This window comes from Arachis hypogaea, chromosome 16, assembly GCF_003086295.3.
Source record: "Arachis hypogaea cultivar Tifrunner chromosome 16, arahy.Tifrunner.gnm2.J5K5, whole genome shotgun sequence".
Lineage (NCBI taxonomy): Eukaryota > Viridiplantae > Streptophyta > Magnoliopsida > Fabales > Fabaceae > Arachis > Arachis hypogaea.
Window position 1 is genome coordinate 6976587 of NC_092051.1, and position 21680 is coordinate 6998266.

The 21680-nt window shown below is 33.1% G+C and overlaps 3 protein-coding genes across 10 annotated transcripts; all 3 read left to right on the forward strand.

The window, feature by feature from the left end:
* Positions 1-4729: 4729 nt before the first annotated feature.
* LOC112758930 (uncharacterized) lies at positions 4730-7731 on the forward strand. Of its 3 annotated transcripts, none has more exons than XM_025807722.3 (8): positions 4730-5210; positions 5806-5962; positions 6056-6132; positions 6252-6291; positions 6454-6511; positions 7080-7152; positions 7263-7383; positions 7503-7731. In XM_025807722.3, exons 1-7 carry the CDS (start codon positions 4830-4832, stop codon positions 7365-7367), a joined length of 891 nt encoding a protein of 296 aa, XP_025663507.1. In that variant the 5' UTR covers positions 4730-4829; the 3' UTR covers positions 7368-7383; positions 7503-7731. The 3 variants fall into 3 exon arrangements, with proteins under 3 accessions (XP_025663507.1, XP_072075827.1, XP_025663508.1); XM_072219726.1 differs by having other exon boundaries at positions 4733-5210; positions 7083-7152; XM_025807723.3 differs by having other exon boundaries at positions 4735-5210; positions 7083-7152; positions 7263-7731.
* Positions 7732-8858: 1127 nt separating this feature from the next.
* On the forward strand, positions 8859-11602 carry LOC112758653 (UBP1-associated protein 2C). The gene is made up of 6 exons (XM_025807365.2): positions 8859-9059; positions 9166-9286; positions 9441-9584; positions 10109-10305; positions 10418-10493; positions 10963-11602. The coding sequence occupies exons 1-6, from the start codon at positions 8935-8937 to the stop codon at positions 11299-11301; spliced, it is 1002 nt and encodes a 333-aa protein (XP_025663150.1). The 5' UTR covers positions 8859-8934; the 3' UTR covers positions 11302-11602.
* A 2039-nt stretch (positions 11603-13641) lies between these two features.
* Positions 13642-19055, forward strand: LOC112756454 (transcription termination factor MTEF18, mitochondrial). Of its 6 annotated transcripts, XM_025805055.2 has the most exons (5): positions 13677-13847; positions 14845-17062; positions 17163-17435; positions 17606-17661; positions 18023-19055. In XM_025805055.2, exon 2 carries the CDS (start codon positions 15229-15231, stop codon positions 16960-16962), a length of 1734 nt encoding a protein of 577 aa, XP_025660840.1. In that variant the 5' UTR covers positions 13677-13847; positions 14845-15228; the 3' UTR covers positions 16963-17062; positions 17163-17435; positions 17606-17661; positions 18023-19055. The 6 variants fall into 6 exon arrangements, with proteins under 6 accessions (XP_072075330.1, XP_025660840.1, XP_025660837.1 ...); XM_025805052.2 differs by having other exon boundaries at positions 17606-19055; XM_025805057.2 differs by lacking the exon at positions 17606-17661.
* Positions 19056-21680: the final 2625 nt, after the last annotated feature.

The window sequence follows — 21680 nt, forward strand, 5'->3', positions numbered from 1 at the left end:
AGCCACTTTCTATTTGGACACATATGGTGAGAGGATCCTGAATCAAGAATCCACTTATCGAAGATTTCATAAGATTGTTCTGTTACAAAGTAACAATCCTCCTCATCATTTGAGACGTAGCTTGCTTCTTGCTTTTCTTTTGGGTTGTCGTTGTTCTATTTTTTGAAAGTTATCTTCTTATTTGGACAATTTGCTTTGAAATGTCCAGTCTCACCACATTTAAAGCATGTTCTCTCCACGTGAGGTCTAGATTTTGGCCTAAACTTTCCACGCTTATTACCTTTTCCTCTTTCATTAGTCCTTCCTCTAGCCACGAATAATTCTTGTGCTTGATCATTATACTCTCTTCCATTTGAAGATGACATTACACTTGTAGCAACCTTACGTAGATCATCCGCTAAAAGTGATGCCCTCGTCTCATCCATGGTCAGAGTGTCACCCACCAACATCAATGTCTGCACCAGATTTTCATAGGACTTCGGTAATGAAAGTAACAATATGAGTGCCTGATCTTCATCATCAACCTTCACATCTATATCCTTTAAGTTTGATATGATCCTATCAAACTTATTGATATATTCTCGGATTGAGGTGCCTTCCTCCATCTTGCATGTATACAATTTGAATTTTAAGTAGATCCTGTTAGTTAGAGTCTTTGTCATGAAGTTACTCTCTAACTTTAACCAGATGCCTGCTGCAGTTGCTTCTTCGTTCACCAAGAAAGCAACATTCCTCTCAAGGCATAAGATTATTGTAGCCCGTGCTTCAAGATCTAATTCTTCCCAATCCTCATCTTTCATTCCTTCTGGCTTTTTCTCTTTTCCCGCTAGTGCCTTGTGTAACTTTTGTGATATAAGCAGATTTTTCATCTGCATCCTCTAATAGGAAAAATCATTTTTCCCATTGAACTTCTCGATTTCATATTTGCCTACTTTGACATTACTGCTAGTAGAAGCCATTATATTCAAAATTGAATTTTACCACTCAAATAATGAATAATATAATGTTGACTCTTGATACCAATTGTTGAGTCTGCAGCGAAATTTTGACTTCTAATAGATAGAAAGTAATATGAAATTGAATACTACCCACAATAATGCACTAACTATAACAAAGCCAATATGAGAAAATAGGATGTGAATTAACTTTCTTTCTTATTTTTGATGATGTTTCAACTACATTGTTACAGAAATATATATAGTATCATCTATGCTATAATTTTAATGAATGAGAATAAAATCCTCCTATGAAAACTCCCTACAAGTTCTTTTCTATTAAAAGTCCTTGTAAACCTTATTTTACTCCCTAAATTTGCTCTTAGTCTTTCTTTTATTCTCACAGTATATATATTAATGATTAATTTAATAGTTGAATTTTTATGTATGCATAGCATAATTGATATATATACAAAAATACTATAGCATATTAAAAATTTGATTATCTTATGTATACATTAAAATTTGTTACTAAAGCTAATTACCAATATAAAATACATATTGAAATATAAATATATATTAAAAATAAATTAAATCACACATGTATTTATATACAAATATATTAGTGACTGATTTTAATGTACGAATAGCATTATAAATATATATTTTGTATTTCAGAGTTTATTTAGTATAAATGATTGATTTCAGGATTGACTTTTTATTACATTTAGCATGGATGATATATATGCTACATGCAATCATTAGTTCGCTTGTATTGTGGTGCTAATTAAATTGTAATAATTTACTTTATTGTTTGACATTTGTAAATTTATTTAGAGATTAATTACAATGACTTTGGGCATAGCAAATTAGCAAGTCCGATACGAAATACAGTTCAGGATATTATAATGAATTAAACCACATGTTTCTGTTGTTTCATGATGATTATAGTTTGGCTTTCCTAAAGTGCCAACTTATGAAACTTAATCAAATTCATGAAAGAGATTGTATCGCTCTCTTTCTTCACCATTTTTCTTATGATTATTATTATTTGAGTAAATGTTCTTTTCGGTTCTTAACTATTTGTCTGATGGACTTTTTACTATCTTAAGAAATCTAAAATTCAAATCGGTTCCTATCTACTTTGATATATGTACGTTCCAGTTCTTATTTATTTTGAATAAATGTCCTTTTCGATCCCTAATTAAGGACTGGAACGTACATATATCAAAGTAGATAGAGACCGATTTGAGTGTTTAAAATTTTTAAGGAGTGAAAAGTCCATCAAACAAATAAATAGAGACCGAAAATGACATTTATTCTTATTATTTTAGATATATATTTATTAATTTTTGCATGAATCTTATCCCGTTGGTGCCCTCAAGTAGACAGTAGCGCAGTTTGTATATCATGGAGGTCAATAATATGATATTGACATGCTAACCATATGTTATTATAAAAAAGTTTTTTTAAATTTTAATGCTCAATTAGTATTCTTTTGATATTTTTTCCCCCTTTTAGCGTTGCCGGATGAATGTGTCCACGTATTACAAATAAGAGTAAACCAACAAAAATATTTCGAAAAATTTAAATATCGATCGACAAAAATATTTTAAAGATTTTAAAATTGCAAAAATAATAAAAAATATTTATTTTTATAAATAACAAAAAATTTTTCTATTTGACAAATGATATGTGCACTTAATAGGAATTATTGTGGAAAAAATTTGAATAACTATTTAAAAAATGTATGAAAAAATAAAACAAAATTTGAATCTAAACTAAGATTTTTATTTATTTGCCGAAAAATCACTAAATATCATTTTGTCACTAATATATTAGAATTGCTTGATAATAAAAAAAATAGTCAAAAACCGTCAGAATTTATTTTATTTAATTTTTATTAATTATTACAATGTTTAGATAAATTCTGACTGTTTTTTTTATTTCTAACATTATTCGACAATTAAATTTTTTAGAGTAATTTTTTTGTAGTTTATTTTTCAAATAACATAAAGGTTTTGGCTAGTGTAGTGGTGATGTCTGATGTTTATTGAGAATTTTAATTTTGTGTAAAATAATATATTAAACAAAAATATTTGGTAACTAAACTAAATTAATAAAAAATAATCAGAATTTATTTTATTTAACATTCATTAATTATTATAACAATTAATAAAGATTAAATATAAATTTTGACTATTTTTTTTTTGCCTCTCTCCAGCATTACGTATATAAAGGTACAAAACTACAAAGTGATCTAATTCTAGTATGAGACTGTCTTTTACTCTTTTATTCCTTCTTTCGATTTGTTCGATGGGTGAAGGTTTTCGAATATGACTTCACTGATAAGTGAAACAGGTTAAAATAAGAACTAAGCTTTCAAGTTGTACATTGGGAATTGAAAGAAATTCGATCTTGAGTTTGAGATTTTTGTAACAAAGAAAAGTTCTACCAGCCAACGTACAAAAATAACTTTGGGTGTGTTTGGTAAACACGTTGAAAGTACAAAAAGCACATTCAATCTTCTTTAATGCTGTCATCTTTGTTTGGCTAATTTTTTTCTTCTAAACGTGAGATTTGAACTCCCATTTAGCAGAAGCAACAAATTATAGCTTTTGCGTTTAGCTTCTGCGTTTACTTCATAAATTAAAAAATTAATTGACATTTTACTAATTTTACCATTCAATCTTATCTACAATTAAAAATACCAAAAATAATATTAGAGTTCTTGAATTTTTTTTATGATTATGCTTTATAAACAAATATTTTTTTAATTTTTTTTTATCAATTTCCTTTATTTGTAAATTACTATCTTTTGTAATGATCAATTTTTGTGGAGTTTTGCTAGGGAACCAACTAGGATTTAGCCAACTTCTGTCAATTCTCTAATAAACTCTCGAAATTCGTCTTAATAAAGGTAAATTGATATATATAGATGTTTCTTTTTCATACTAAATTAATATTTTTTTGAATTTTTTGTATTACAAATGTATAAAGAAGATTTTTATAGTTTTTAATTAAGTTTACTTAATCAATTTCTAATTACACAGTTGGTTATCTATATTTTTTTATTTTTTTGGAATAAGTAATTTAATGATACAAACATTAAAATGATGAAATATGTTCTTTTTAGATTCTTCTTTTATATTTTCAAATGTAACCATTCGTTGGCTCCACGTCAATTTAATAATGATACTTTGATTGGTATTTTATAACCAATAAAAAGTATTTGAAGAAATAATAATTAACTTTTCAATGAATTAAAATAACCTAATAAATAAGCTAATTATTGGACATGATTCCACTTTTGTATGTCGATATAAATACATATATATTCCTATTCCTATTTAATTAATACAGAATCTTTATCTTAACAACTAATTAACAAGAACAGGAAACATTAAACATGACCTAAATTGGTCAGGAATCTTGTTCCCATGTCACTATATACTACGTTATTATGCAGTTTAATAATTTTCTTGTTTTCTCCTTCTTGTTTTAAATAGGAGGCTCTTAACTCAATGCATTGTTTGTGCTGAGTCACAATGTCACAAAATTGATTAAACAATTACAAGTGGTATATGTGAATCTCTTATAAAATAAGCTAAGACTATAGTATATATATATGATGTAGGTGACTATTGGTATCTCTATGAAGCTAACCACAAGCTATGTTTGAATTGAGACAAGAAAATTGTCTTTGTACATTCGGAAATTCTCTATGCACTTGGACAAAGCTATGTCCTCATACATTATTAATAAAGAAGAGAAACAGAGAGATATAAATTACTTTTTTTAGTAACAAGGTTTTGTTTGGGGATATAAATGAAGAGATGAAGACACATAAACCAAGTGCTATAGCATTTGCAAAAGAGAGAGAAAGAGAGAAGCATGTACCAATATCTGTACGGAAGTAGTAGTGGTGAGTGCTGGGAACAAGGTCAGAGTAGTTATGAGCCCTATTATGATGAGGTTCCTGCTTCTGCTTGGAACTTTGAGCTTCCATTAACAACAGGAACAGTTGTTGATGCAGTTGAGTCTTCTAGTATTAGCAGTAGTAGTGCAGATAGCTATTCCTCTTATGAAAGATGCAACACTATTCCTTCTTCATACTCTGATGTTGCTGCTAATGATGTGCTAATCTTCCATCAACACTATCCACAACAACATCATGTTCATAGTAATAAACTACTCATTGGTGATGATCATGATCAATATGATGCTACAGATCATCATGAGAAGCCTCTTCAGATTTGCTTTCAAACAAATCAGGTTCTTATTACTTCTTATAAATTTACCTCCTTTTCTTCTTTCCTTCATTAGTAGAAATTAATGACTTGAATAAGTTACATAATGATTTCTTGAATTAAATATTAGTTAGTTAGAAAGTGCTGATGTGAATAAATTCTGTTATAGTGTCTGATTAGTGAATTAGTTCGTTAGAATAAAGATAAGGAGACTCAAACCCACAACCTTTTAGGTGAGTATGGGGAGATTATGCCATTTGAGTTATAGTTCGTTGACAAATTGCACAACTAATTATCTAGTTAGTATTCTAACAAATTAATTCATTAAGGGAAAGTATGAGGAGCCAATGGAAATGGAAGTTTAGGGAGTATTAGAGATATAATCATTAGTGTTACCTTTTTCCATCAGCTGAAGCTTTTGGGATGAGTGGTATCATGACATGGCATTAAAGTTATAGATCCGAAAGGCCAAGAGTTCGATTTTTAGTGAATCCAAAAATCAGTTTAAAATTTTGAGAAAATGTTTATTTCCTCTAGTATTCGGATGGTTATTCTAGAATAGTCTATTATTTCCCTAGGGGAACTCATTCACTAATCACACACTATATATATGGTCAAAGACAGAAAAGCAAGGCTATGTGAGTGGTTCTAGCAACTGTGGTTATAGGAGAGGTCCATCATCATCATCGTCATCATCGATTAAAAGAAGAATAAGATGGACCAAAGATCTGCATGAGCCATTCATGACCGTTGTTAATAGACTCGGTGGTCCGCATAGTAAGTTCACAATTCTCAACACATACAGCAACTAAAATCTCTTCTTCTATCTATATATCTCTTACTATTAATTCCTTGGTTAATTCATGGCAGAGGCAAAGCCTAAGGCTATATTAGATATGATGAAATCTGATTTGTTGTCAATTACACACATTAAAAGTCACTTGCAGGTAATTTCATTCAAACTATTATTATTTTTAGTTTTGACTGTGTTTATTGCTCTATATATGTTATGTACCTCATTTGCTATTAAACTAACTATTAGTTATATACTTATATTATCTTGCAGAAATATAGGTCTACAATATGGCACCACAAAGCTTCACATGGTAACTAACTAATAAGATACTATTTATTGTTTTCAACAATTTTAATGTGCTAATTGTTACATATTTCTTGAGAACACTTAAGAATTAAACGTAATACTCATATTCTGATGAGTGTAAATTATGTACATGTATGTGACGAGTATGTACTGTCTTGACTATCAGAAAGATCATTTGAGGAAGGAGATAAAACAGATGTCACTCATCAGCTTCAACACAAAATGTAAGATCGATCAACTGAGTTACAGCAACCTAGTTATGTGTTGCTATGATACTTTTAATTTATGAGAAAAACCCAAAAGAGCTCTGACAATTATCTCGATGAGGTTTTTGACCAAAAAAAAACTTAATCCAACCCCTGACAATTATTTCGAAAGGACAACGAGGTTCCTGTACAAAAAAAAAATCAATATTATTTTTTTTTGGTACAAAGGCTAATCAGTTCCAAAAAAAAAATTAGCACCAGATTGGATGTTTTTTTTTTTGGGACCTCGTTGTCCTTTCGAGGTAATTATCAGGGGCCGGATCGGGTATTCACTCTTTATTTATTGATCGTCGGATTAGTTGCCCCTAATCCATTTGATTACTAGTCCCTTCACTTTGAAAACAACTTGCACAACAAAAAATCAACCATAAAATTAATTAAACAACATATATTTATACAAAAATATAGTACATGATAACTAATTTGATACCAGATTTTTAACGTGCACCTAGCATTTTTATTTTGCAAACAACCATATAAACATACTATATATATGTATAAAGTCATAGATTGCTTCGCTTTCTAGCAGACAAATACAAATTGAGGAATCACAACAACTTCAACAAGAGGTCCGCAGGAGTATTCATCAACAACTGGAGGTAATCATCAATTACTTGAGCAAAAGTGGCCATTGGACACATATACATGTATCCTAATTTTATTGTTAATTATTATTGTAACGAGGCTATTTTGCTTTATGGCTTATTAGATGCAACGAACTTTGCAAATGCTGATTGAACAGCAAAGGGAGCAGCTCAAGATGATGTTAGATCAACAAAAAGAAAGAAACAAAAGTGGGAAAGAAATTAAATAACCCTTAAGACATTGATGTGAGATGGGTCAATTGTTTTGATATGTTAATCTATTTTGCCACCTCTATAATTATGTGCCATATGGCCATGCTATATATATGCTTTTTCATGCAATAACCAATATTATTGGATTGCAGATAAATGTGAAAGAGAGACGGATCCTTTTATGGTAGTTGCTTAATTATGGAAACACGTTTAATTAATTTATTAGTCTATTTTGTAATTTTTAGCATAATAATTATCGAAGTTGGATGCCAAATTAATCTTAGTTAATACACCGAGTCCATGGTTATATTGTATGGTCCGGTTGTAACTAAATAAATGTATAGAATGATTATAAATGATAGAATGATAATCTTTGGAATATTTTTGAAGCAACTTTTCCTAAAGTATAATAATTATAAATATACACAGAAGCTAAGCAGGGATTTAACGGTATATATAGGAATTAACTATGTTCAAGGTTGAAATTCAGTTTTGATGTCAAATCTTATATTAGGTAAGGAAACGTGTATTCAATAAACAAATGTTAATTGAATATGATATAAAATACATATAATCCGACTATACTAGCTGAATAATAAAATCAGCCACTAAAATTATTTATTAGTATATAATATGTGTTAAAATATAAATATACATTAAAAATAAATTAAATCACACATGTATTTAATTATTTATACATAAAATATATTGGTGGCTAATTTTTTTTCATAAATCCAAGTTTTATTTAAGAGTCTATCGTGATCAATAAATTATTGCATGCAACATGAATCGTCGATACTTACTTAAGCAAACAAGTGGATTAGTAGTGATCTGACCACTCGATCAACCAAGATAAAAGATTTTTTTGGTTAACAACCAATAAAAGTTAAAACATTGTATTTTAAATAAAAACTTCTTTTTAAAACCAACTTGGGTTGGTCGAGAATAGTCAACTTACTCGTTCGCTTATCCAAGTGTCAGGATTTGAATTCCGCCTTGTGTTTGCAGCAAACTATTAATCAGCAACAGACCTTTAAATGAAACTCAGATATACAACGGTCTTTGAACTGTCGAATTGGAAAGATTGTGGACAACCGAAAAAATAAAATTTTTTTGGGTAAAGTATACTTTTTGTCCCTGAAGTTTGATAAAAATTTCAAAAATACCTCTAAGTTTTATTTTGTTTCAATTTTGTCCCAAAAGTTTTCGATTTGCGTCAAATATACCTCTACCGGCTAAATTTTAAAAAAAATTAAGACCAATCTAACAATAATGCATGAAAATTATGCTTGATTTGCTTGTATTGAGGGTTATTTTTATGAAATTGTTGTTGAATTGATTTTAAATTTTTTGAAAAATTAGCCGTTAGGGGTATATTTGATGCAAATCAAAAATTTTTATGACAAAATTGAAACAAAATAAAACTTAAGGATATTTTTAAAATTTTTGTCAAACTTCAGGACACCCAAACTTTTTTTATTTAAAGTTGAAAAAAGAAAGCCCGGCCCAAATCGAGTGAGTGGGTAAGGAAACGAGGTACACGAACTACGAAGGCGAAGAAGGTGAAGTGCAAGAAAGAAGGAAATGGAAGATTTGAAGAAGAGAAAGCTGGAGGAGGCTGCAAATGGTGAGTGTCCCTCAAAGGAAGAGCTGCGCGTCCTCATTGAACCCCTCTCTAAAGCTCAGCTCATCGACCTTCTCGCTAAATTGTGCGTCAATTTCCTTCTTTTCATTCTATTATTTTCAACCAAATAGTAGGCGTGGATGGATAGTGTACTTGATTGTATGTGTTTGTTTGCATGTTGTGGCATAAAGAGGGTCTCAATATCCTTCAATTGCACAAGAAATAAAAAGTATTGCGAGTGTTGATCCTGTTCATCGAAAGCTTTTTGTTCGTGGCTTGGCTTGGAACACCACGTCAGAAACCTTGCGTGTTGTGAGTGCATTCATCATTGTGTTTTGTATTGTGCGTCACGCACTCATGCATGTTCTTGCTTCTTTCATCTAGAGCCAACCCAAGACACTCAAAAAGTAAAATACACTTGTTTCTTCGTTCTTTTTACATGGCTCTTTTGCTTTTACATTTTCAGGCATTTCAAGAGCATGGAGAAATTGAGGAAGGGGCTGTCATCCATGATAAGAATACAGGAAAATCTCGTGGCTATGGTTTTATCACTTACAAGTACATGGAATCAACTCAGCAAGCATTGAGAGCACCTAGCAAGTTAATTGATGTAAGCTTTTGCCCCTTTTCAATGCTTTCAATTTAGAAATCCAATTTGAGTTTTGCATTCATCTGCTATTTATTTTTCGGAATATCATCACTAACTTTTCCCCCAAACTGAAACATCTCTGTTTTTCATATAGCAATTTTCTCGAGTAATTTAACTTTTGGAAAGAGAGAGAAAGGGGGTGTTTAGAGATGATTCACTTATTAACAGTAAGCTTTGAGTTTAGCTAAGTGGAAGGTTTTTTTTTTTTTAATTTTTTTAATAAATGTAAAACAAATGCATTGAAAACTTAATTTTTTTTTGTATTTTCAATAAAACTTTTCTCAATTAACATGTGTCCTAAGGGTACAAGATAGATAAACCCAATCTGAAAAACTTTTTACTAAGAGACATTTCTGAACTGATATAACACATGCCGTTGCTTAATTTTTGCCTTTGTTTACATTCTTCTGGACTGTAATTTAGTTGTTAAAATTTCCTTTTCTTTTTTTTTTTAATCCCTTTGTTGACAAGATTTTTTCTTTCAGGGAAGATTGGCCGTCTGTAATCTGGCTTGTGAAGGACTTAGTGGATCAAGTAGTGCTCCTGATCTTGCCCAGAGGAAGCTTTATATTGGTAGCTTATCGCCCGAAGTCACGAGTGAAATGCTGCTTAACTATTTTTCAAGGCATGGTGAAATAGAGGAAGGTTCAGTTGCATATGACAAGGATACAAATGAATCACGGTAAAAGTAGTGAAATGCTTTATTTGCATACAATATGCTATTGTTTAATTTTTTTACCAACATTGTTTTACCTGATTAGCCTGTATTATTATTGTTTAATTTCTCATTGTAGTGGTTTTGGCTTCGTTACATACAAGACATCAGAAGCTGCAAAGAAGGCCATCGATGACCAACAAAAGACTCTTGGGGTAAGTGAATACCTTAATGTTTTATCAACCTTTAGATGAGCTGTGAGTACAACCCACTTTTTTTTGGCTCCAACTTGGAGTTGTAACAAGGAAGTCATCAAAATTGTTATAAGATTCTAGAAGGAAAGGCATCATCATGATTATGTCGTGATGCTATACTATATATTTTTATTTTTCTTTTTGGAGATGCTATACTATACATTGATCTTATTGCTACAGTACTCCTTGCTTGCCTTAGAGTTCTTGTTTCAAGTTTACTTGCTTTTTTCTTCTTTGTATGAAAAAAGAGAGAGCAAAATATTCCATACATGCATATTAGTAACCATAGTTCATACTGTTTGATGTTTCTTGCATTGTAAATTAATTACCTAGCTCACCTAGCCTTGTTAGCTGAATTTCTTATTATACCTGCAATTCATGTTGTATGTAAGTATTGTTGCCATGTCTTGTTATTTTTGGTTGATGGCAGGGAAGGAATATAATAGTAAAATATGCTGATTCGCACAAGAGTAAAACTAGCCAGACATCATTTTCCCCAGGAGTGGTTCCAATGGCAGCCTTACCTATGGCCTCAGGATATGTGCAACCTGGAAAAACTCATCTTGGTACTACCCTGCCAGTTGGTTACACTTACCCACAAACTATAGCATCATACCCTTCTTATCAAAGCCCTCCCAGTGTACCTTCTCCTTATGCAGCTCAAGGACATGTTCCTTATCCAACTTCTTTTGCAAAGAAAGATCAACTTGGTATCCCAACCCAACCTGTGGCAATGAACAACTACCCTTATTACTATCCCAAGCAATGAGTATATCAAATTGGGTATGGTGATATTATTTTTCCTTTTTATTTCTTTTCTCTTCAGTCCAAATTAGCCCTTAGAAGCTGTCAAAGCATCATTGGTTATATGTAATGCTCTATTTTCTCCTTGTTTTATTATAAAAAATTTTTTTTGGCCATTTTGCCACACTTAGGTAGGATTTTGACATTTTACATGTAAGTTGTAATACTTGGTTAGGTACTCCTGTGATTAGAACATTTTTTATGTACTTTATTGATTATTATAGAATGAAAAACATTTCGATGGTTTTATTTTGCCAAATACAAAATTCTGGTATGTAGATTAATGGTTTTAGGTGAAGTCGAAAGGAGTCCAACTGACCAAGCCTTCATTTAGATTACTTATACCGAGAGAAAACTGAGGAGGAAGTGAGAGAAAACTGAGGAGGAAGGGAAATTAACTGTGGTATAAATTAGATACAGAGAGAAATGCAGGTGGTATTTGTACAATTAGAAACTGTCCAACAGTCAAAGCAAATTATAGTATCAAATGCTTGGATACTACTTTTTTTTTTTTTCTTCACTTTTATTTTTCCCTGCTGCATTTCAAGTAGGGGTGTGCATGGCCCGGCCCGACCCGAAGACCCGGCCCGGTTCCGAACACTTTAGGGGTTAATTTGGTGTGATTTCATCGGGTTTAGGGCCGGGTATGGGTCTCAAAAATAGACCCGGTCATAATTTCGAGTCGGGTCTGGGCCATAGCTCGGGTCACCCGAAATCGGCCCGGTGGCCCGGTCATCATATATAATTAATATTTTGTGTTATTAGCATAGTAGCTAGAATCTCGATTTAACTCTTAAAATCTTCCGATATTACGATTTTAAATGAGTTTATCGATTTTACGAAATTTGTACTAAGTCTGACGATTTTACGATTTAAATCTTATTAAGATTTTACGTTTTACGTTTTTTATTTACTTTTTCGATTTCACGTAAAATCTCGATTTTTTCTACCTTGGTTATTAGTGATGGATGATGGCTATTATTATGTGAAATTTAAGTGTTGTAAACCTTAATATTTTGTGTTATTAGTCATTATATATAAGACTATAAGTTAATATTTTATGTTTAAAATGCATAAGACTTTAGACTAATGCATAATATTGTGTTATTTGTATTGATTTAAATATTTGGTATTATTAGGCAATATTAGTATTGATTATGGTTATGCTTTAATTTTAGAGAAGAGTTGGTTCTTAGTATATATTTCTAAGTGAATTTTACCATGTCAAATAATGATTGGAGTCTTAGAAATTTGGATATTTTTACATGCTAACTTACAAGAAGGTATCAAGGTAATATAATGTTAACGACCCGGTTTTCACCCGGTTTTTACCCGGTATAATCGTGGCCCGAAAGTGTATAGATTTCATCGGGTCTAGGGTCGGGTTCGGGTCTTAAAAATAGGCCCGGTATATATTTCGGGTCGGGTCTGGGTCACACCAAACCCGGTTTCACCCGGCCCATGCACACCCCTAATTTCAAGGTTACTAACTTTTTAAAATAAAACCACAAACTATTTGATGAAATTATTATTTATAAATTGTCTATAACTTTGCATGGTATTTTAAAATAATACTTTCGATTAGATATGGAATTTTTTTTAATAATAAAATAAAAAAATATTAATTGCTATAACAAATTAAATTATTTCTATTTTTGAGAAATTTTTTTTTTTTTTAAATTTGGAAAAATTTTGCCCAAACTCTAGAGAAACTTTAGCAAATGTCACATAATTCGTTGAGGTCTTAGACGAACTGTTTAAAAAACTGTATAAAGTTTGCCTAAGCCTTAGGCAAATTTTAAAATTTAAGTTTACAATAAAAATCATAAAACTTATAAAAATCAGGTTGAACTTAAGGAATTAAAAAACCACTTAAAAACAAAATTAATAATGGTGAACAAAAAAAATACTGATAATATCTAATAAAATAAAGCATCGAAATAAAAAAAGTTAAGACAAAATACAGAATTACTAATAATTTTTTCATGTATTATTTAAGATATACTAAATTATAATTTAGAATTAAATATTATGTAATTTAAACTAATAGATACAACTCTAAAATTAAATGTTAAAATTTAAAATTTGTTAGTTTGAATTTACTCAATTTAGATCTATTTAATTAATTTTTTTAAAAAATGGCAATTTTAAGATCAGATTTAAAGTTTAAAAAATTAAAAATAAAAAATATTTTATTTATATTTGTCAAAATGTAAAAATAAAAATAAATAATGTAACAACATTTAAAATTCAAAATATACTAATATTTTATTTTAAATATTAAATCTTAATTTAAAAATTTAATAACGTAAATATGACATACATATTACTAAAATTTTTATCTCTCAGTCTCACATCACACCAGCCACTGAACTCCCTCCCTGCGAGAGATGCAAACCCAGATCCAGGCGGCCATAGCTCGGTCGCGGCTGAGGAAGCAGCATTTCCACCGTCGAGTCTCTCCGTCTCGAGCATTGCCGCGCCGTCCTCTTCTCCAGCCCCCCCTTCGTGGTACCATTTTCTGCTTTTACATGCATTTTTTTTTGTCCCTGTAAGCTTTGACAATAGTTCTTGGGACAGTGTTGAGCTGAAATTTGTTCTTTCGGGCAATTATTAATTTATATATTTTTTTGCCCCTTGTTTAATTTAATTTCACTGTCTATAGAAGCTAAAAGCAGAAAATTTTGTTCCAATTTAAAAGTTCAACAATGTTATGAATGACTATGTTATTGTTGATGGATGAAATTGTTATGTATGCCACGCATGTTGGATTGTTATAAATTTATGTTTTCTTTCTTGAGGTGCAATATTAAAATACTTTGTTTGCATGTGTTTTTAAATTTATGTTTTCAATCTAATGGTTCTCACTTCAACAGATTCAGTAACGATATATTATATATATTATATACTTTGTTTGCAGTGAGCTTGTTCAATTTTAATCATGCTTGCTTGGCCCTACATATATATCAAGGGGTATTTGCTGTCTTGTTTTTAGTTGAAGACTTTAAGTCACACATATTTACTAATAAGTTGGGGAGGGAGAATTTGATAATGAGAATGAATGGGGGCTTCAGACAGAGGGGGAGAGAGAGGGAGAGGGAGAGGAACGGCAACTCCATTATTCATTCATGTAGAACTTTCGGTGACACACAAACTTCAGAAGACAGCAACCTCATGTTCAAAATCAGAAACAATCTTTTATGTACACTCAATATATGTTGCGACTGTCTGAATGATAATGAACTAATTGTGTGTAATAATGGTGATGCTTGGGTAAATAAAAAAATTGTGATGCATAAAAATGGGTAATAAGAAAGGAGAGATAAATTGGGTTCTTTTGCTCAAAAAGATTTTGCCCTTCTAGTGAATGAATCACTTCTTTTTATAGATAAAAAGTTTACATCAATGATGCATGTAACAGAGTAGATTTTCAAAACAGATTGGTTAAATATCAAACACACTTGTTTGTTGGTTTGAATTTACATTTATTACTTTTTTGAACTAACAGGTACTTTAATTAGGTGTTAAAGTTTCCATCTATGACCAGAATGTAGTAAGACCTTGGGGAGCTTCGCCGCAGAAAACACAAAATTTGGTATTGGGCTTAGGTTCATCGTCCATCATCCATCATCCATCATCTCTCCCTTCACTCTACTTAGTCACTGATCCACACCATCTTCGCCGGCGACGGGTCTTCCTGCTTACTTCCCCGTTGACCCTCTCTTTCTCTTTATCCATTTATTTCCCATTGCCATTTTGTGCCAAAATGACGTCGTACCCCCTTATCATACATTTTTTTCTTTTTTCTGTCTCGTAACTCATAACGATTCTCGTCAAGCTACAACCTTTAACACTCAAAACGCCTCCGTTTCAAAAACCATCGATACCCACTATGTCCCATTTCCGGAAACTCCAGTTAACATACTTCATCTCCAAAATTTCCCACACTTGCCTTAAACCCTCGCTAAGCCCTAGATTCCACAGCGCCAAATCTGCTCCCCAATCCGCACTAAAAAACTGTGATTTCAAGTTCCCCTCGAAGGTCAGAAAGGAAGCACAAGTCGCATTGCTCGAGTACCTTCATTCCACAAGGAGCTTGCAGTTCCTTGATGCAGACAACATGTGCAAAAACTCGCCCTTTTTCCTCAACGATATTCTGAGCAAGGTTCTTCAGAAGAAGAAGATCGACACTGCTGCCAGCGACGTCAAGAAATCAATCTCGCGTTACCTCCGTTACCACCCAATTAACGAGTTCGAACCATTCTTCGAGAGTACAGGTTTGAAGCCTTTTGAATACTTGCACCTTCTTCCAAGGGACATGATGTTCATCAACGATGACACTGTGTTGATGGAGAATTATCATACTCTGTGTAACTATGGTGTTCCCAGGAACAAAATGGGAAAGATCTTCAAGGATGCACCTCAAGTTTTTCGATATGAAAGTGGGGTACTGGTGTCCAAGTTTCAGAGTTATGAAGAGCTTGGTGTGGCTTCTTCAACTTTGGTAAAGGTGATTTCTTTGAGCCCTAGGATTTTGGTTGGGGATGTTGACCTTTATCTTGTGAAGGTTTTGGAGAAATTGAATCGTCTTGTTGGTGAAGAAAAGGGTAGTACTTGGATTGAGGAGCAGTTGTTGGCTGAGAGTAGTTGTAATTTTGGGGTTATGCATGAGCTCTTGTGCTTGCTTGAGAAGGTTTACAGTGACAAAAAGTTGTTGGGTGAGATGATTGGCCAGCACCCTTTTGTTTGTTTTGAGGATTCTGGAGTTTGGGCATTGTCCCTCATTGTGTTCTTGGTGAAATTAGGGTTGTCCTTGGACCAAATAGCTATAATTTTTGTCAAGTTTCCGCAAATTGGGGTGTCGATGTTTCTGTCGAATTTGCGCAAATGTTTTACATTCCTGTCTGATATCGATATGCATGCTGCGGAGATTGGGAATATTTTCCAGTCTCATTCCTTGCTGATGGGTTCATTCACTATTAAGAAATCTAGTAGTTTGCTCAGTAGCTTGAATGTTGGCAAGAAAAGGGTCTGTAAGTTAGTGCAGGATAATCCGGAAGGGATGCAGAATTGGGCTGTGGGGAGGAAAATTCAGCCTTACCCTGAGGATAAGGAAATGAGGGCTCTGAAAACAGAGTTCTTGAAAACAAAGTTCTTGTTGAGCCTTGGATACGAAGAGAACTCGGAGGGAATAAAACAGGCTTTTAAGCTGTTTAGAGGTAAGGGAGATGAGCTTCAGGAGAGATATGATTTTATTGTTAATGCTGGCTTGGACGCTAAGGATGTTCGCGAAATGATTAAGGCTTCACCTCAGATTCTTAATCAGACCACAGATATGATCAACACGAAAATTGAGTATCTTGTGAATGAAGGATATCCTATATCAAGTTTAGTCGATTTCCCATCTTTTCTTTCCTATACACTTTGTAGAGTTAAGCTTAGGTTATCAATGTATAATTGGCTCAGAGACCATAGAGTTGTTCACCCCAGGCTTGCTTTGAGCACCATAGTTGCATGCTCAGAGGAATTATTCTTACGGTTGTATGTAAATCGGCATCCATCTGGCCTTCAAGTTTGGCAGGATTTGAAGTCCGAAATTTATCCTGAGAATAATAACATGATATGATCCCTTCTGGCAAAGCATGATCATGGTTTAATCTGGAAATATGTTTCTCGTTCAGATAATTGTGTAGTGCGTTTACAAAACTGTTAAGGATGCTTGACCTGTAAGTTGTCATCTGATTCCAAATACTTGACTCTAAGTTGACTTGATCAGTTGATCAGTATACTCATGAATAGCTAATTGAATATTTGGTGTGTTGATAGGCACCACCATAGATGATTACCGATTGCAGATATTTCCGACACAACTTGTAGATGGAAGAAGGTTGGCTAGATTGGTTTTGTTGTTGAAGCCATCCTCACCATGTGGCTTGTATATAAGCTTTCCTTCTGAACCCAGCTACACTGCAGGCCAGTCTTCGACGGTTAAAGTTTCTAACTGAATATGTTTCTTGAGAATGAAGCAGACAGGGTGAGGGTGAGAGACTGTACTGTCTGAAGAATTGAAGCAAGACAAGCACGTGTATTGGGTTGAAGGTAATTGATAATGTTGGCATGACTATTGGTGAGTTTGGAAAACTCTAAATGAGTTTGGAAAACTCTAAATTAATATGATGATGATCAAACATTATTAAAATAATTAATTACAAAATTATTAATTTAAATTTTGATGCACATTAGTTGATTAATAATTTTGTGTTGTGCAGATTTTGTTTTGGGCCAAAAAATGACAAGTCCAATGTGAAGTTAAAATTCAGCCTTGGTACAAAAAATGTTTTAATCATTATGGCTGCATTGTTATTATAGTTGGGCCAGAAAAATCTTTAAGCAAGTCCAATTAAACCTTTGGTGAAAAACCAACTAGCTTGGTCCGAATTGAAAAGAAAGAAGGAAAAGGGGTAGTGCTTGATTAGTTTCGGTTATCCTTACTCACTTTTGATGGAATTCAAATTTTATGAACTAGCTTTAATTGCCTTGATAACATGAAAGATAAAAATGCAAGTGATTTGATGGCATTTAATTTCTACACGTTACTAGGCAGGGGGAGTGTAAACTTAACTCATTTTAATTTCTTCCTTAATTCCATTGAATGCTTTTCCTTCTTCTCTCTCTTCTCTCACTAGTTTCGGTCATGTCAAGAAGAAGAAGAGGAAGCAAGCTATCAGAAATGAGGCACTGTAGCAGTGAAGCTATGTGCAAGCAAGAGGCTATTGTGATGATGGCCTTAGCAGAAAGAAGATTTACAGTAAGGTGTGACTGAGATCTTTGCCACTAATGGTAAGATGTGGTGAAGAAGTCTCAAGCTCTCTATACCCAAAAATGGAAGGGATCCAACTTGGTCAGAGAAGAAGATTTCTGGGGTATGGCTCGTCTCTACTTTTGTTCATCTATCACAGGAGGTAGTCACTGTAGCTACGTGGGGGAGAAGCAGAAGATAGAGCAGGAGGAGCTGTCAAGCATCAAGGACTCATCAAGGGTTAGGAATCCTTCTTGGAGAGCAAGTCAAGATGGAAGACCCGGATTGATGAAACTTGGTGAGAAGGGAGGAGAGAGAGGTAATTGCATGTTGATTTTTGCATTTGGTTCTCTCTCTACTCTCTCTGTCCGAACCGGGTTTGTTATTGAAGAAGAAGAAGTTGGCTCGACTAGACCGTTTCAACCTTGGAGGCTTCCCCTTCTATAATAAGGGTGAACAACCAATGCTTGAAGCAAGGAGAAAAAGAGTGAAAGCACAGGGTTCTCATAGCTACCCAAACTAACAGAAGTTATTCTCCTTCAATGTGTTTCATATTGTATTTTTCTGTTTAGTTTTGTCTGTCTTGAGTCTCATGGAAAAAGACAAACAGTAAGGTTTGTATGAAAAAGCCATAGAGCGAAAAAAGACAGAGTATACAAAATTAAAAAGAAAAAATCATAGATGTCCTAGAGGTCCTTTGTACATCTGTGTTGTGTTTCATGATTCTATGGGAATTCCCTTACAAATTGGATTAGCACTTAGCAGTTGAAAGTTTGGTAGGTAACCAAGTCAAGTTCAGGATTGATGATAGATTCTGGACTTGTCCTGGATAGGAAGGGTAGTTCTTAGGGAAAATTGGTGTCTGTAATCTGTTTGATTATAGTGAAATTCCATCATTGTTGTGATGGAGATTGGATGTAGGTTGCATTGCACTTAGCAGTTTGAACCAAGATACTTCTGGATGTGATTCTCTCTTTCTATTTTACTCAAATTCTGATTCTGTTCGTATGAGACAAAATTGAAAATTATCTCCTCGTTGGTTAAGAGAAAAAGAAAAAGTCTCTTGACTAGTGACGAGACAAAAAGAAGAAATATTTCCTTAAGCATTTTAAAAGGGCAGCAAGAGTTATTCAGTGAAAAGGGGCTAAGATTCAACCTCCCATTCTCTTAGTCACTGATAACCATCAAATGGTATCAAAGCTTGGTCTCAAAGAGATCAAGCTTTGCAGCTTGGAGAAAAGATCCTGATGGCAGAAAACAGTGGCTCAAACTTGGTGGCCTACACTCTGATAAAAGGGCAGTCAAGCAACAGACCTACTATCTTCAATGGAGAAAACTACACGTATTGGAAGGAAAGAATGAAGATTTTTGTCCAATCAGTAGATTACAGACTTTGGAAAATAATCCTAGAAGGTCCTCAATTTTCAACCACCACAGGGGCTGATGGTGTGGTCTCTCTCAAGGGTGAAGCCAGCTGGACCGAAGCAGACAGAAAGAAGGTGGAACTCAACGCCAAAGCTATCAACTTGCTCAACGGTGCAATCAGCTTCGAGGAATACCGACGGGTATCAAGATGCACAACAGCAAAGAAAATCTGGGACAAATTACAAGTCACTCATGAAGGTACAACCCTAGTGAAGAAGACCAGAATAGACATGCTAAACAGAGAGTATGAAATATTCACAATAAAGGAAGGGAAATCAATTGATGATCTGTTCGAAAGGTTCAACATCATCATCAATGGCTTGGATGCTATGGAGATCACGTATCCTGAATCTATGCTTGTGAGGAGAATTTTGAGAAGTCTCACAAAAGAGTGAGAAACTAAGGCTATAGTGATATCTGAGAGTAGTGGTCTTAATTCCATGACTTATGATGATCTGAGAGGAAATTTACTTGCATTTGAAAATACATATTTGAAAAATGATACTAAAAGAAAAGAAATAGTTCTCAAATCTGTTACTGACCCTCTATATGATGAATCCAGTGATTATTCTTCTGAAAATAAATTTGTTTTGTTTGCAAAAAGAATTTAAGAAAATGGTGAAGCTCAACGAAAGGAACAAAGAAAGCGGTTCAAGGAAACCAAGGAAAGATTCTAGCAAAGTGATATGCTACAACTGCAAGGAGGCTGGACACTTCAAATCTGATTGCCCTAAACTAAAGAAGGAGGAGAAGCCGAAAAAGAGAAAGAGGAAGGAACTCATGGCTTCTTGGGAAGACTTGGAGAACGATTCTGATGAAGATGAAGAATCAAAAATCAAGTCTCAAACCTGCCTTATGGCTGATCATGTTGAGCAAGTAGTATTTCATAACCCTGATACTAAAGATCTTCATCTCATGACCGATCACCTGTCTGAAAAAATTAGATGCTTCTTGCTTGAAAACCAAAATCTTGAGTCTCAAATTGAAATTCTTAAAGTTGAAAATGGTCTTCCAAAAGAAAAATTCAGAGATGCAGAAATCGCTGTTGATCTTGTTGAGGAAAACAAGCGATTGAAAGCAGAAATAAAATGGTGTGAAAAACAACATTCTGTGGTTGCATATCTTAACTATTTTGAAGAAAATGAGAAGCTGCTCAAAGAGGTAAAAAGGCTTAAAGAGGATTTAGCCACATTTGCTCAAAGTTTAGAAAATTTAAATCAACTATTGGCTAGTCAAAAATCTCTTTATGACAAAGCTGGGTTGGGATTTCATAAAATAGCGAAACCTATTGAAAAATCTTCTTTTACAAACATGGCATCATCTTTAAATGATGAAAGGTTTCAAAACCCAATAAACTTTATAAAAACAGCTACTCACAGAGTTTGTAGATTATGCAACCGAAATGGCCATTTTCCCATTCAATGTTTCTTTGGTGAAAAAATGATTGGAAATAAAGTTTGTAAAATTGTTTTTGATTATAATGGATTGGGACAAAGAAGATGGTTTAACGTGAAAGGATCCAAAAAGATTTGGATACCTAAGGTCACTTGAGCTTATTTTGTAGGTTTGCCTAGCATCCAAGCGAAATGACAATATGTGGTATATGGATAGTGGATGTTTTAGGAATATGACCGGAAAGGCAACCTTCTTCATTAAGCTTGATGAATATGATGGAGGGTTTGTCACTTTCGGTGATAATGGAAAAGGAAAAATAGTGGCCATCGAAAAAGTTGGTAAAAGTTTCTCTTCTTTTATAAATGATGTTCTTCTTGTTGATGTTTTGAAACATAATTTACTAAGCATTAGCCAATTATGTGATATTGGGTATGAAGTCATTTTTAGAAAATTGGATTGCTTAGTTATTTGTGAAAAATCTGGTGAAACTTTGTTTGAAGCCAAAAGATGTAACAATGTGTATGGATTGACTCTTGAGGATTTAAAAGATAAAAAAGTAACATGCTTTACCTCACTTGAATCTGAAAAATGGCTATGGCATAAGAAATTAGGTCATGCAAGCATGTACCAAATTTCTAAACTTGTTAAAAAGAACTTGGTGAGAGGAATTCCCAACATTAAATTTGATAAGCATATTACTTGTAATGCTTGTCAACTAGGCAAAC